A 14,627-nucleotide genomic window follows, 5' to 3' on the forward strand; every position below is an offset into this window, starting at 1 on the left:
GTGGCAAAGGCATTGATCAGAGCGGTCATCTTGCTAGACATTTGAGAGCACACACTGGAGAGAAACCCTAGAAATGAAACAAGTGATGGAAGAGTTTTGTCCTAAACATACACCAGAAAACATGAGCGTTTATACAAGAAACACATGGGAATGATGTAATAAATATGTAGAAAATTATTTAATCAAAACTTAAATCTAAGTAAATATCAGAGATGGCTTACTAGAAAGCATTTCGTCAGTCCTGTTTTCTGAAGTTACTCTGAAGAATTACTGCAGAGAGGAATCCATAGAAACACATAGAAAATTGATAGGTTAGTATGGATCATGAGATGAATGGTTGGTGTTTAGGAAGTTACAGTTATTAACATTGTATCCTTGTTTAGACTGACATGATTTGAGATTGTTTGAAAACCAAAATCAATGTAATTCAACTCTGAAATACTCCATGCTATGCTTTGTTTCAGTGTGTATTCAGACTTTTTCTGATGGTTGTTACCTCAAAGATGAGAGAAGACCTTCTATATTGTGTTGGAACCATTTATATCTAATCTCCATTAGAAGATTAAAGACACAGTAGTGTAAAATGTGCAATGAACATCTAAATGGAGGTGTTTGTCATTGATTTCAAATATCCCTGTAGGTCACATCATATAAATGATGATGGACTCTTTCCATGTATTAAAGTAAGACAGAGGTTTGTTCTAAATTTTCAATAGTTGTATCACTTGATTTGTAAGAACTCAGTGACAGTTAACTAAAATATTGATGTATCTATAATTCCATCAGAAGTCAAGGATATTAGTTGACAATGTTGAAATAAAAACATCTTCTGTGATAACCTAGAAATGTATGAGAAACCCTTCCTGAAAAAGTCATATAATTGGCATTTATCAATTTATTAAGTGACTCCTAGCCTCTGTTTTATAAACCATAGAAATCATAATTCTTAGATCATTGTATCAGAAAATTAAATATCTTTCACTATGCTTGTAATTTGTATTTTAATCAAGGATCACACAGTGGGTTGTAAAAGGTTTTATTTCAACTATGTGTGAAATTGATATATGCTAATTAATAAAAGTGAATAGTTTTTAGTGTTTTGGTTGATCGTAATGAATTTAGTGTTAACCCACCACCACCACCATTAACCTCTCCCACCTTATCTAAGATTGTAGAGAAGAGACCGTAACAAACTATTTGGTAGCAGATAGAGATGCCATCTGTAGAAATTAGTTCCTTACTGGCTTTAAACCTCGAATAACTTCAGATATTTTCCACCATTTCTATGTTGTATCTCCTCTCTCATTTTGTAACTGCTCGGACATTGTGATGCTTCTAATAAGAAGGATCATACAGAGTATTGTTGAGAGTTTACCTGAACTGCTCCATGCTGTTGCTGCCTCAGCTTCTGTCTGGGGAGCAGGCAGCCTGCAGGCCCTTGAACTCACACCAGCCAGTCCTGTGAGTGCCTCCACTAGATGACCACCTTGATATCAGCAGTCTTGCTGAACCCCAGGTTCTACTTCACAGTCCCCCCTTCAGTGACACTCTCAGAGCTCACCAGAATCCTGCCCCTGTGGTTTGAATGGACCCATCCACACAGCCTGGGGGGCCTACAGGATTTCACTCAGGGTCACCTACAGAGGTCTGAACCCCAAGCACTGATGCTTTCTCTGCTTGGTGCTCGGCTTGACCTCCCTCAGAAATTCTCACCTGAAACCTTCCCCTCCTGAGAGGTCTCAGCTGTGCTGAGTGTGAGCGCTTCAGCTTGGCTCCTGAGTGTGGGTCTTGGGGAAGAAGCATCAGAATAAATGGAATTTGCTAAAGACTCATTTCATGGCCCCACCTCAGACCTGCAAATTCATAACTTCGTAGAGTGGGGACCTGACCTTGAGGGGTTCATATTCACTGAAATGGTTCAGAAAGAATCTTTGGCCAAGTGGTTTCCATCTGTTTCCCATCAGGGTCACATGACCAGTTTTAAGCCATGACCTCCCCGGCGCCCTCCCCACAGAGTTCTCTCGGTCCTGTGGGAGCATCAGTGTGGTGTGTAGGAAGTGCTCCAGGGGATTCTAAGGGGAGGCCTGGGTTAAGGACGCGGCTCCTGGCCCACTCGTGAGAGCTGAGGCCCGGCTTCCTCTGTGGAGAGGCCGCAGGGTTGGTCTAACTGGATTTGGACTGGGGAAGTCGGTCAGCTCACATCATCTGTATGTGCAGAAGGTTAGGAGCTCTCTCTGAGGAGAGAACAATCAAGAAGTAAGTTCACAGGCTGGTCTCCATGTCGGAAGTGATTGTTCCTGAATCTCTCCTGAAACAGAGGTCAGGAGAGGTGGGTCTTTACAGCTTTTCAAGGTCCTTTTGTCTGTAGGTGAGGTGGTTGCAGGTTAAAGAGCTGTGCGGATTCCTTTGAAGGTATTTTCTCAAGACACAGGTGTGAATTTGCAACATAACATCCCCAGAGAAGACAGAGCAAGAGGAAGAAGAAGAGGAAATGGCAGCTTCTCAGGTACATGTCCTGTCCTGGGTCTGGGCTGTGTCTGCTTTTCCTCCTGAAATGGCTGGACTGAGAACCTGCAAACCTTTAATTGTCTACTCATTTTTTATTTTTATTTTTTAGTTCAGGCTGTTTGTTTTCAACTATTTGCTTTTTCCTACAATAGTGAAGACCAGCTCTTTAGACCACTTCTCCCTTATGTCCCAGAGCCTTTTCTCCATTGTCTGTATCCCAGCTTTCTATAGAGCAAGATAAATTCTCCATGTGACTTAGTGACTTTCAACTGGTGAATATATTCCCTTTGTGAGAGATCAACACAAGGAGTCACTGGTATCCAAGATTCCCACTGGGATGTGGTTTGGTGTTGGGATCTTAGGGAAGTAGAGGAATTGCAGTGATGAGCTTCCATCTGGATGCAATTTCAGATCTTTAGAACAGGAGTAAGAAAATGCAGTTATAAATAGAATGAACTCAGTGATCCGGAATTTTTCAGAAAATTTTGAAACAAAAAGAAATAATAGTGTAAGATCTCTATCATTAAAATAACTTGCTCTTGAAATATAGGACACAGAACGGGGGGGGGGGGGTATATATGAAGTGAAATTTGCATGACTGACATTTTTCAGGGTAGATTCAGATCACCTGTTACCATTTATCTCATTACACTGCGTGTTCCCTGGTTCAGGGTCTTCCGTGAGATTCCAGCGCTGTGATGTTCACATTTTTCCTCTTCAGCTTTAAGAAAAGTTTTGGATGATTTAGTCAGGTACATACAGGAGCCACCGGTTACAGTAGAAATCCATACCTTCTTAGTTTCTCTTTGCTTTGGGTAATGAACACACCTGTGTTTAGTGAGCATGTTGGGTTTTGGAAGTGGAGGTTTTCATCACTCAAGTCCGGGTCTGAGTTTACATTGCACTCCACTGTCATAGCTCAAATAATCATCTTATCACATTTTTTGCTTTTCCCAAATACTTATGACAATCATATTCCTAATGTTTGTGTAACTATGTTAAATTTCTAAAATATAGCTCAACACAAATGATACAGGTTTTGAAAGAAAGGACTCAGAACCAAGAACTCTATTTCATATTGTTATGTGTGTTTGTACATTAGTGTATTTAAAGCATACAGATTTTCATCCACAAATAAATAAGATTTAACCAGACTTTATTGACTTGACTACTTTTTCTCATTTAAAAAATGTATATAGTTCCCATTTTAGCATGTGTGCACAAAAATGATAACATTATTTGATCCATTTTTGAGGTATATTTTTGTTGTTTTTCCCAGTTATCCACACTGATATACACATTTATTAGAGCTGTCTCTGTGTATTTGTCTGTGTTCCTTTTTTATTTTTCTCTTTCTTTTTTATTTTTTGTATTATGAAAGTATAACACATTTACAGGAGTCATGTGAAATACAGAACAAAGTTAAATATAGATTTTATGATATAATACATTTTAAAAATAGATGAATTATGATTTTGAGTTGGTGTTTCAATGTCAAACTCTTCAAAGTTAATAGAATGAAGATTCAGAAAAGTACAAGGATATAGTAGACCTCAAATAACCACAAATTAACCAGTTAAAAATGAGCTTGTTAAAGAAAAACAGCTCTGGCCTGACTCCAGAACTCTTGAATTGGAATCCATTTTTAAAAAATATTCCTGGTTTGGAGGAAAATATTCAGGTTTGGTTGAAGGACGATTTATTCTGCATAACACAAGAACAACACTCTAAATAAATATGCCTCTGTAGATGACATCATAGTACAGTTTTTCTCCCAGATAAAAAGAATCTCTACAGTGGTTTTGTGAATCATATACTACCTTTTTTCTGGGGCTAAAAATATGATAGAGAATATTAGCATGTGAAAATTATATTCTTGTGTAATACCAGACATTCTCCTAAATCAAAACCATTTCTCTAGCTAGTTTCATCTTGGGTCGCATTAGGAAGTCTTGCTATGGTCACATGGCATATGCAACTTGTATTTCAGAGACTGCTGACATTCCGGGATGTGACCATAGATTTCACTCTAGAAGAGTGGGGATGTCTGGACCTCAGTCAGCGGGAACTCTACAGGGACGTGATGTTAGAGAACTACAGGAACCTGGCCTCCTTGGGTGAGGACAACTTCCTACCAGAATCCCTTAAGTACCCTCACAGTTTTGGTTTCTGCATTTCTGAATGTCTCCTGGAATTATCTGCTCCTTATAATAGAATTTCAGATCCCTGCTTTCTAGGGAAAAAATGGAAGTTTGGGAGATTAGAAAGACTTCATGATGATTTATTATGATTCTAACCTTCCTCTTTCTTGATGTAATCTGCCTCCGTCTCTAGGAAGGAGATTACTAGGAATGTTATAAGTTCAGTGGTATAAAATATTTCTGCCCTCATTTCAAAATCAGATTTCCACTACTTATTTTTGCCTTGTAGTACTTGACCAGAATCTCAGGTTCTGATTTTTATGTATTTGTTAGTGTTGTAAAGGTACTTTCAATAAAGTATTTGGGGAAATCATTTTCTAGGCCGTGTTAATATTCTACCACACCTTCTCTTCTCACCTGAATACACACTGGATTGAAAACTGATGAATCTCCAGCACAACTAAGTCCCCTTTTCCTGATGAACAGGTCTTGTGGTCGTTAAACCAGATCTGGTCATCTTTCTGGAGCAAAGGAAGCATCTCTGGGATGTAAGGAGAATGGAGACAACAGCCACATACCCAGGTAGGTGTGAATGAATGGAGCCGATGACTCAGGTAAGAGGTCCAAGGAGCAGTGAGGAAGTCAGCCTTTGTCCTGTGGTTTGGGAAGATCTGCTTCAGTGGATAAGATTTTGGAAAAGTCTGGGTTTATTTCTGTTGCTGTCATAGACAGCCCCATTCTGTCTCTTAAATCATTCAGGAATTCATCTCCAGGGATTACTTTTCTCACTCACAGTGAGAACTAAAACTCTGCTCTTGGCCTGTGACAACCTGCATGAGTTGGCTGCTCTTTCATTTCTTGGGGGTCCTAGGAAAACTGTGCACACTTCTGAGTGACTCTATGATGCTGTTTTTAAACTTTGTTTCCACCTCTAGACATAAGTGTGTGAGTGGAGCTGTAGACACACTGCCAAAGTTCTAGGAAAACTGGGGACAGGTATTTTTTCCCCCCTAATTTATATTATATAACACTGCAAGCTACAAATATGACCTTGCAAATTTTAAACTCAAATAATGTCTTCGCTGCATAAATCAAAACCTCCCTAAAATGAGAGAATGCAAATCTCAGGCTTACTTCAAAGTTTCTCTTTTCATCGTATGAACTCATGTTAAATATCTTAAGTGTATTTGTTCTGATTTCTCAATGCTAAAATACTTTAATGTATTCATTTAACTCAATGAATTTTCAAATAAATTGGCATGGGAGCTTAGACCATTTTCTACCATCTTTTTATGGTTGTTCATCACTGTTAAGATTTTTAGATTATATGAAGACATCTTTTTAAAAAGCTCTTATTGGAATGGAGCCATTTTACAATGTTGTACTACTGTACAGCAAAGAGAATCAATTATACATGTATATATCCAGTCTCTTTTAGATTTCCTTCCATTTAGGTCTCCAAGGAGCATTGAGCAGAGTTCCCTGTGTTCCCATCATATTTTTAAAGTCTCATTTCTTATTTAATTTCTTAAGAACTACTACTTTATTAAGTTTATCTTGTTTGTTATCAGCTTCCCCAGACTTTTTCTATATGTTCTCACTTTCTGATTAGTTGTATGTCAATATCATTTATGATTTTTAGATTCAAACATTGAATAGAATATGCACAAATAAAAACAGACATGGTAAGAAGTGGATTAAAGAATTATTAGGCACCTAATATTTGTGAAAATGTCTGGTGTCTCAATTCAAGATGATTTAAAGCAAAAAGTCATCATTAGATTGCCTATCGCATTTTCATTGGGTGGTTCTTGTAGGTTTTTATTTTGCTCCTTCCTCTACAACATATTTCTTTGTCCTGTCATTTTGTCCAATTTTTTTGTGCTTGTGGTCTCTCTTATGAAGGCCGCAGGATCCTAGTTCCTCTTGCTGTGGTGTCCTCACCCTAATGGGTGAGGTTGGTCCAGAGGTTTGTGCCCTTATCCCCTTAATCTGGGCTTTGATTGTTGTTTCTGTGACCCGAGCCTGCCCTGGATATTGAGGGGAGCTTCCCCTTCGCCCTGTAGCTGTCACCGCCCTGTCTGTGGTGGGTCTGCGCCCTGGTTTGTGGAACAGAGCCCCCAGATCTGTTTCTTCGCTGTGATCCTGATCTGTGTAGAGGCAGGTGGGATTGGAGCACACCCCCGGGAGAGAAGCCCCTGAGGATTGCTGCTGTGGGGATGTTCCCCTTGGGATGTGCTCTGTGCGTCACTTTCCCCCATTGGGTGAGTCTCGTGTGACCCTGGTTGGCACTGCCCTTGGCCCCACCTCAACCATGAGTATGATGGCACACTGCCCTGGTATCTCTCAGATGTTGTTTTCACCAGGTCACCAGCATAGATCCTTGAAGTCAGGGCCCAGGATTGCATTCATCATGGAGCTGGACCTGCTGTGGTGCTGTGGGGCAGCTCAGACTCCGGCCTGGCCCCGCCCCCTAGTGTGGGAGCCCACAAAGTCTACAGCTGCTACAGCTAACCTGCTGTGACTGGGGGAGCCGTCCTTGTCCACTCAGACGTTCTAAAGGGGCTGAGTTTACAAAGACAGCTGTGATGGTACAGAGACGAGTTTGTGGGCCTGGTACAATAAAACTTCAAAATAAAACATAAAAAAAAAAAATAGAAGAAAGAAAGAAACGAGTTTGTGCAACTTCCAGTGGAGATATCAGCTTTACTTCCTTAATTTCCAGACCCTGGGGCTCAGCAGTGTTGAGCCCCCTCTGTGCATGTGGATGAGCCCTTCATCGTGCCTGGTGAGGAGGGGCCAGCACAGGGGGAGAAAGGCTACCAACAATGGTGGGTCTTCGCTTTGGGCTTCACTCAACAATGGCGCTCTGCTCTATGGTGGTTCAGGCTTCCTCCCCAAGCATTCCTGTTTGCAGAGCTCCTCTCTCACTCCCGTCCCCCCAGGACGTCTCCTCACAGCCCACAGCAGTCCTCTGCCTGGGTCTGCTCTCCAAACCCCGCATTCCAGCACCCCGCCCTTGTCTGCAGTGGTGGACACCCTCTCAGGCTGGGTGGGCAGGGCTGGGGGCGGTACCCTGGGTGCAGCTCTCACTGTCCTGCTGCCACACGCTGGCTGCCATGGTCTCTTCCCCAGATGTGGAGACCACCCCTCTCTTTCTGCTCCCCCCAGGGTTGCAGGCTCCATCTTGCTTCTTTTCCTCTTCCTTTCCTCCTCCTTTCTTTTGATCTACCTGTCTCAGCAGGAATCCTTCTTGTCCTTTTAGGCGTCCCAGGTCCTCTGCTAGTTTTCTGCAGAGGATCTGTGAGAATTGTTCCATTTGCAGATGTATTCTTGATGCGTTTGTGGAGAGAGATCAACTCCATGTCTGCCTAATCCTCTGCCATCTTGGCCCTTCCGTCTCCGTTTTATTTTCAATCTAGCTAAGTGTTCAGCAACTTTATGTAAAATTTTAAGGATATTCACTGAGACTTGTAAGTAAAATACCACATTCTTTGGTATCTTTCAGCTGTGTCATCTCACAACATGCAAGATTTGATGCCAAAAAATCCAGGGTTAGAAGATTTAATCTCCAAAGCAAAGCTAGAAGTATATGAAAGAGTTCACCTTGGCAACTTACTTTTAATGAAAGACTGTGAATATACAATGGCATGTGAAGGACAGAGAGGATGTTTACCTGGATATAAAGAAATTGAGACAGTTTCCCATAATGCAAACATTATTGCCAACAGAAATCAAGGCTATGAATCAAATTGGGAAAAACACCAGTTTGAGAGATCAACATCTGCAGAGAAGTGTATGTTGGTAAGGAAAAATCCACATTATTTTTTGAAACATGCATGTTCTCTTGAGAAAAATGTGGAAAATCTGGAAAGTCATCCAGTCTCTACTGCAAATTATCATCCACACCTTTCTGAACATAAGCTTCGATTAAACATACATTCAAAAATGCCTGAAAACCAGAAATTTAAAAATGAGGGGGAAAATTCCCAGTATAATCAATTTAATGAATCCTTTAGCAAGGGTTTATTATTCCTCAACCAACAGATATTTTCTGCCAATTCTGAGATCTGTAATATTGATATTACTGGGAGAGACCTTACTGAACCATCACTGTCCAATACATATGAAGGTATATAATTAATGTGGAACAACTTTACAAGTGTAGTAAAATTAGTAATGCCTTACACAAGAGCTCTACTCCCAATAATTACAAGAGTATGTATGATGGAGTGAGAAGCTATTCATGCAATGAAACTGGTTATAACCTTGACCAAGACCCAAATGTTATGAAATATGAGGGACTTCAATTATCAGACAATGATTCTAAAAGTAATCAATGTAGAAATGTCTTTTATCAAAGTTCAAATCTTACTAGTTATAAGAGCATTCATATTGGAGAGAAAAATCATAATTGTGAATATGGTAAAGGTTGTAATCAGTCTTCAAAACTTATTCAGACTAAGCAGAAATGCTGCAAATGTAATATATGTGGAAAAGTTCTTAGTAAATCATCAAGTCTAAACAGACATAGACAAATTCATATAGGAAGGAAGCCTTTCAAATGTACAGAATGTGGCAAAGCCTTTGACTGGCAATCAAGCCTTACTCAACATCAGCAAATTCATACTGGGGAGAAACCATACAAATGTAAAGAGTGTGGCAAAACCTTTAGCTGTTCAAATCTTACTCAACATCAGGTAATTCATACTGGGGGGAAGACTTATAGATGTACAGAGTGTGCAAAAGTCTTTAATCAGTGCTCAAAACTTACTAAACATCAAAGAATTCATACTGGGGAGAAACCTTTTAAATGTAAGGAGTGTGACAAAGCTTTTAAGTGGCGTGCAAGCCTTACTCAACATCAGCGAATTCATACCGGGGAGAAACCATACACATGTAAAGAATGTGGCAAAACCTTTATCCGCTGTTCAAATCTTATTCAACATCAGGTTATTCATACTGGGGAGAAGCCTTATAAATGTAAGGATTGTGGGAAAGCCTTTGCCCGTTGCTCAGCTCTTACTAGACACCAGCGAATCCATACTGGAGAGAATCCTTACAAATGTAAAGAATGCGGCAAAGCCTTTAATCAGAACTCAAGTCTTACTATACATCTGCGGATTCATACTGGAGAGGAACTTTGTACAAGCACATGTGTGCGTGCTAAGTGACTTCAGTTATGTCCGACTCTTCGAGACCCCATGGACTGTAGCCCTCCAGGCTCCTCAGAGGTCCATGGGATTCTCCAGTCAAGAACACTGGAGTGGTTGCCATGCCCTCCTCCAGGGGGTCTTCCCAATCCAGGAATTGAACCCAAGTTTCTTATGTCTCCTGCACCGGCAGGCAGGTTCTTTTCCACTAGCGCCACCTGGGAAGCCCCAGAAAACCTGTAAGTATAAGGAATGTGGCCAAACCTTTAACTGGTTTGGAAGCATTACTTAGCATCAAGGAACTCACGTTGGGGAGAAATTATGCGAATGTAAAGAGTGTGAGCTTTTACCCAGATCTCAAATGGCAACCCACTCCAGTGCTCTTGTCTGGAAAATCCCATGGACAGAGGAGCCTGTTAGGCTACAGTCCTTGGAATCTAAAAGAGTTGGACATGACTGAGTGTGACTTCACTTTCACTTTCCACATTCAAGTCTCACTAGACATCAGAGATTTCATGCTCTGAAGAAACCTTACATTTGCAAGGAATGTGGCAAAGGCTTTAATCAGAGCCATCACCTCACTTGACACCAGACAGCACATATTGGAGAAAAATGCTAGAAGTCAATAAGTGATCAAAAAGGTTTGTCCTAAACATTTATGTACTTTAGGAAAAAAATGAGAGCATTTACACTGGAAAAATGTGTGAATAATGTAAAAAAAATGTAGAATAGTGCTTAATTAAAAATCAAATGTAAATAAATATCAGATAATGCATATTAGAAAACCTTGCATCTATACCTCTTTTCTGAAATGACTGAATTGAGAATACTGTAGAAGGTAATCCATTGTTAAAATGCATAGAAAATTAATATGTTGGCGTGGAACACAAGATGAAGGGGCGGATGTTTGGAGAGGTACAGTTATTATTAATGTATCTTGGTTTATACTAACCTTATTTGAGATTATTAAGAAAGCAAAATGAATGTAATTTGACTCTCAGATTGCTACATGGTAAGGTTCATTTAGAGTGTGTAAATTGATTTTTGTTTTTGATGGTTGCTGCCTCAAAGATAAGAGAAGCCCTTCTAATCTAGAGAGAAATCATTCGTATTTATTTTCCATTAGAAGATTAAGAACACAGTAATGTAATGTGTACACTGAACATCTAAGTGGTGTTGTATGTCATTGACGTCAAACATCCCTATGGGTTACCATGATGGAAGTGTTCAGGAATCATTCCCTGTATTAATGTAAGACAGAGGTTTGTTCTAAAATTGTAATACTTATGTCACTTGATTTTTAAGAATAAAACTATATAGTCCATTAAAAAAATCTGACGTATTTTTATTACATCAACACGAGAAATCATGCATATTACTAGACAGACTTGTGGTAAGGACATCTTCCTTCTCTCCAAGAAAAGTGTAGAAAACCCTTCCTGGAAAAGTCATATAGTTAATGTACATCCATGTTTACTAAATAACTAGCCTCCATTTTGTAAAGCATACAAACCACAATTCTCAGATCATTTCATCATAGGAACAGAAATGTTTCTGAAAGTTTGTAATCTCTATTTAATCAAGAATCACATGGTGATCACTAAGTAAGATGCATCTCTTATGTGCTTTGCATTGGCAGATGGGTTCTTTACCACGAGCACCACCTTGGAAGCCCAAGGATCATAGAATGGATTGTAAAATGTTCTATGTTGACTATGTGTGAATTAATATATGTTGATTAATAGAAGAGAATGGTTTGTAGTGTTACAGTTGATGTGTAATGAATGAATTGTTAACCCACCACCACCATTAACCTCTCCCACCTTTTTAAGTTTGCAGGGAAGGAATTGTAATAAACTGTTTATAGCCCAGAGGGATGGCATCTGCAGAAATTAGCTTCCTTAGTGCCTTTAAACCTCAAATAATTTCCTGTATTTCCCATCATTTCTACATTGTACCTTTCCCCAACTCTGTAACTGTTGAGACATTGTGACGGTTCTAATAAGAAAGATCATACAGAGTACTGTTGAGAGCTCCCCTGAACTGCTCCATGCTGTTGCTGCCTCAGCGTCTGTCTGGGGAGCAGGCAGCCTGCAGATGCTTGAACTCACACCAGCCAGTCCTGTGAGCACCTGCCCTAGATCACCCCCTTCCTTGAGACCAGCAGTCTTGCTGAACCCCAGGGTCTACTTCACAGGCCCTGCTTCAGTGACACCCTCAGAGCTCACCAGAATTCTGCTCCTCTGGTTTGAATGGACCCATCCACACTCAGCCTGGAGAGTCCACAGCACTTCACCTAGGGTCACTTAGAAAGGCCTGAACCCCAAGTACTGGAGCTTTCTCAGCCTGGTTCTAGCCTGACCTCCCTCAGGGGCCCTCAAGGCTGCCTGTGAATTCTCTCAGGACCTGGAGTCATAAACTCACCTCCCTCATTGCCCTTGTGGTCCTTTGTGGAACTGAGACATTCCACAGACTGCCAGAGTCTCATTTTAACAAGTGTAAACCTTAAAAACTCACAAGAACTGTAATTAAAAGCAATGTTGCTAATATTCTGAACTAATATTCATAAAATTCTACACTATGTATTTTTTAGCACGTGTTTCTTGTCTACGCTTAAAGAAGCTTCTTTCCATGGTTTTGACATACATTGAATGCAATATATAAACATATGAAGGTATACATTACCACTGAGAAAGCTAAGAATGAAGAGTGTGTCTGTATTTGTACCCTGGTCTTTTGAAGAATTTAGAAGCGTTAGATCAAAATTGGTACTTTCAAACTTTTTGATTTACTAAGAACTGAGAAATGACAGATTTTAAAATTAGATATATTTTACCTATTTTCCATTGAGTTCATTTTCCCCAAACTTCAGGAATCCATGTTTTTAAGCGAACACCATTATAGTCAGTGTTTTTCCCAAGTGTTGCAAAGGTGAGGCTATGAATATAGAGTCTAGAGTACTTCGAAAACCATGAAATAATCTGTGTAAAACTGTCATGATGGACACATGTTATTATACATGTCTCATAGTGTGCAAAAAATGCCTAGGTAGCACTAGTGGAAAAAAAAAAAATCCACCCGTCAGCGCACGAGATGCAAGACAGGCAGGTTCCATCCATAGATTAGAAGATCCCCTGTACAAAGAAATGACACCCACTCCAGTGTTATTGCCTGGAAAATTCCATGGCCAGAGGAGCCTGACAGGCCACAGTCCATGGGGTCTCAAAGCGTTGGACATGACTGAGCGACTTCACTTTCCCTTTCAGATACACATTTACAGCATCATTTCCAAAGGCTTTGGTCCCTTCCCAACATACATTTTAATCCACCCTCCATGCCTGTCTAGGGTTTATTTTCAAAGAACGCTGTGATGTAAACACCTTCGTGCCTCCTGGCCTCTGAAGATGGGAGGCCCCCTCACCTATGGATAGGTGGTCACAACGCAAGTCATTTGGGGAATGCCTGTGGCCCCAGGGGTCTTCCCAGGTGGCTCAGTGGTAAAGAATCCGCCTGTCATGTAGGAGACACAGGAGACAATGGTTCGATCCCTGGGTCAGGAAGATCCCCTGAAGGCAATGACAACCCACGCCAGTATTCCTGCTGGGAAACCCCAAGGGCAGAGGAGCCTGGAGGGCTCTCGCCCACGGGGTCGCAGAAGAGGGGGACACAGCTGAGCTACTGAGCACGGAAGCACGTGGCCGCAGGGAGGGGAGGGGGAGACAGGGCCCGGGACTCGGGGTAACTTTGGAAGATCTGGGAGAGCAAGCCTCACCCCGCCAAGACTGTCCTCCACTCGCCTCCGCCTCCCCTTCCCCAAGCGCAGCTCGCGGCCACGGAGGGCCGCCCCCAGGAGGAGCCCCTCCCGGGCATCAGGCGGACGGAGCCGGCGTTCTCAGAGGTTCCAGCCCGCGCCCTCGCCGGCTCAGGGCTCCCAGGGGTGCTGTGTGCGATGGCTCCGGCTCAGAGCCACGGAAGACGGGTGTCACAGGAGCCGCGTCAGCACCCACGGGGGCTTGTTCAACGTGCCGGCTCACGGCTTCCCCTCAAACTGGCCAACTCACCACTTCTTAGACTGCGGAGGCTTCGTATCCACTTTAAGGCTGCAGAGAACATCTTCAGGGAAGCGGTTCTCATCTGGGGGCCCAGGAGGCCCCTCCTCGCAAACTCCGGCCCCTGCTCCCGGGGAGCAGCCGCGCTGCTCGTCTTCCGGCTCCCGGCGAGGCCCGGGCTGAACGCGGGGCTTCGGCGCGTCTGCGAGGGCTCAGCGCCAGCTTCAGGCCCGGAGGGGCGGCGGGGTCTGCCGGGCCGGGGTCGGGAGGCGGACGCCGGTGCCGCTCACCGGTCCCGTGCTGGCGGAATCCGGGGAGCGAACGCGTGTGGACACAAAGGAGAGCCTGACGGTGCGTCTCCGGGGGGAGCTGATCGTCCTGATCTCTCCTGAGACAAGGACAGGAGAGGTGGGCCTTCTCGGCTTGTCAAGCTCCTGCCTGTGGGCGCGTGGGGAGCAGGCGAGGGCGCCGTGCTGACGCCTTGGAAGGTGTAATCTCAGGACGCTGAGTGATTCTTCCCCATGACCTTGAGGAGAAAACGACCCAGGGCAGGAGGAAAAGAGGAGGAAATGGCCGCTTCTCGGGTAAACGTCTGTCCTGGGTCAGAGGCTACGTCTGCTTTTCCTCCTGAAATGCCCTGCATTAACAGTTTATAAACCTTTCATTCTCTACTTCTGATGTTGCCTATTGAGGTGGTTTTCAACTGCTAATTTTCTCCCCCTTTTATTCTGATGATGGTCAAGATCAGAGCTTTAGAATATTTCTCCCTCATGTCC

At 42.4% G+C, this 14,627-nt stretch overlaps 2 protein-coding genes across 2 annotated transcripts in view; one reads left to right on the plus strand and one right to left on the minus strand.

Moving 5' to 3' along the window:
• LOC136161695 (zinc finger protein 420-like) overlaps nucleotides 1-14,627 on the minus strand; it is a 121,927-nt gene that overhangs the window by 54,925 nt on the left and 52,375 nt on the right. The window lies entirely within an intron of this gene.
• LOC136159504 (zinc finger protein 678-like) lies at nucleotides 8,870-14,243 on the plus strand. Its single transcript, XM_065921810.1, has 2 exons — nucleotides 8,870-9,794; nucleotides 13,621-14,243. Exons 1-2 carry the CDS (start codon nucleotides 8,870-8,872, stop codon nucleotides 14,241-14,243), a joined length of 1,548 nt encoding a protein of 515 aa, XP_065777882.1.

This window comes from Muntiacus reevesi, chromosome 2 (assembly GCF_963930625.1).
Source record: "Muntiacus reevesi chromosome 2, mMunRee1.1, whole genome shotgun sequence".
NCBI lineage: Eukaryota > Metazoa > Chordata > Mammalia > Artiodactyla > Cervidae > Muntiacus > Muntiacus reevesi.

Excerpts from the sequence above, each read along its gene's own strand:
- LOC136159504 (XM_065921810.1), top strand. The coding sequence starts at position 8,870 with ATGTATGATGGAGTGAGAAGCTATTCATGCAATGAAACTGGTTATAAC. Across the intron at positions 9,795-13,620 it reads TCATACTGGAGAGGAACTTT|CGCAGCTCGCGGCCACGGAG; the intron begins GTACAAGCACAT and ends CCCTTCCCCAAG.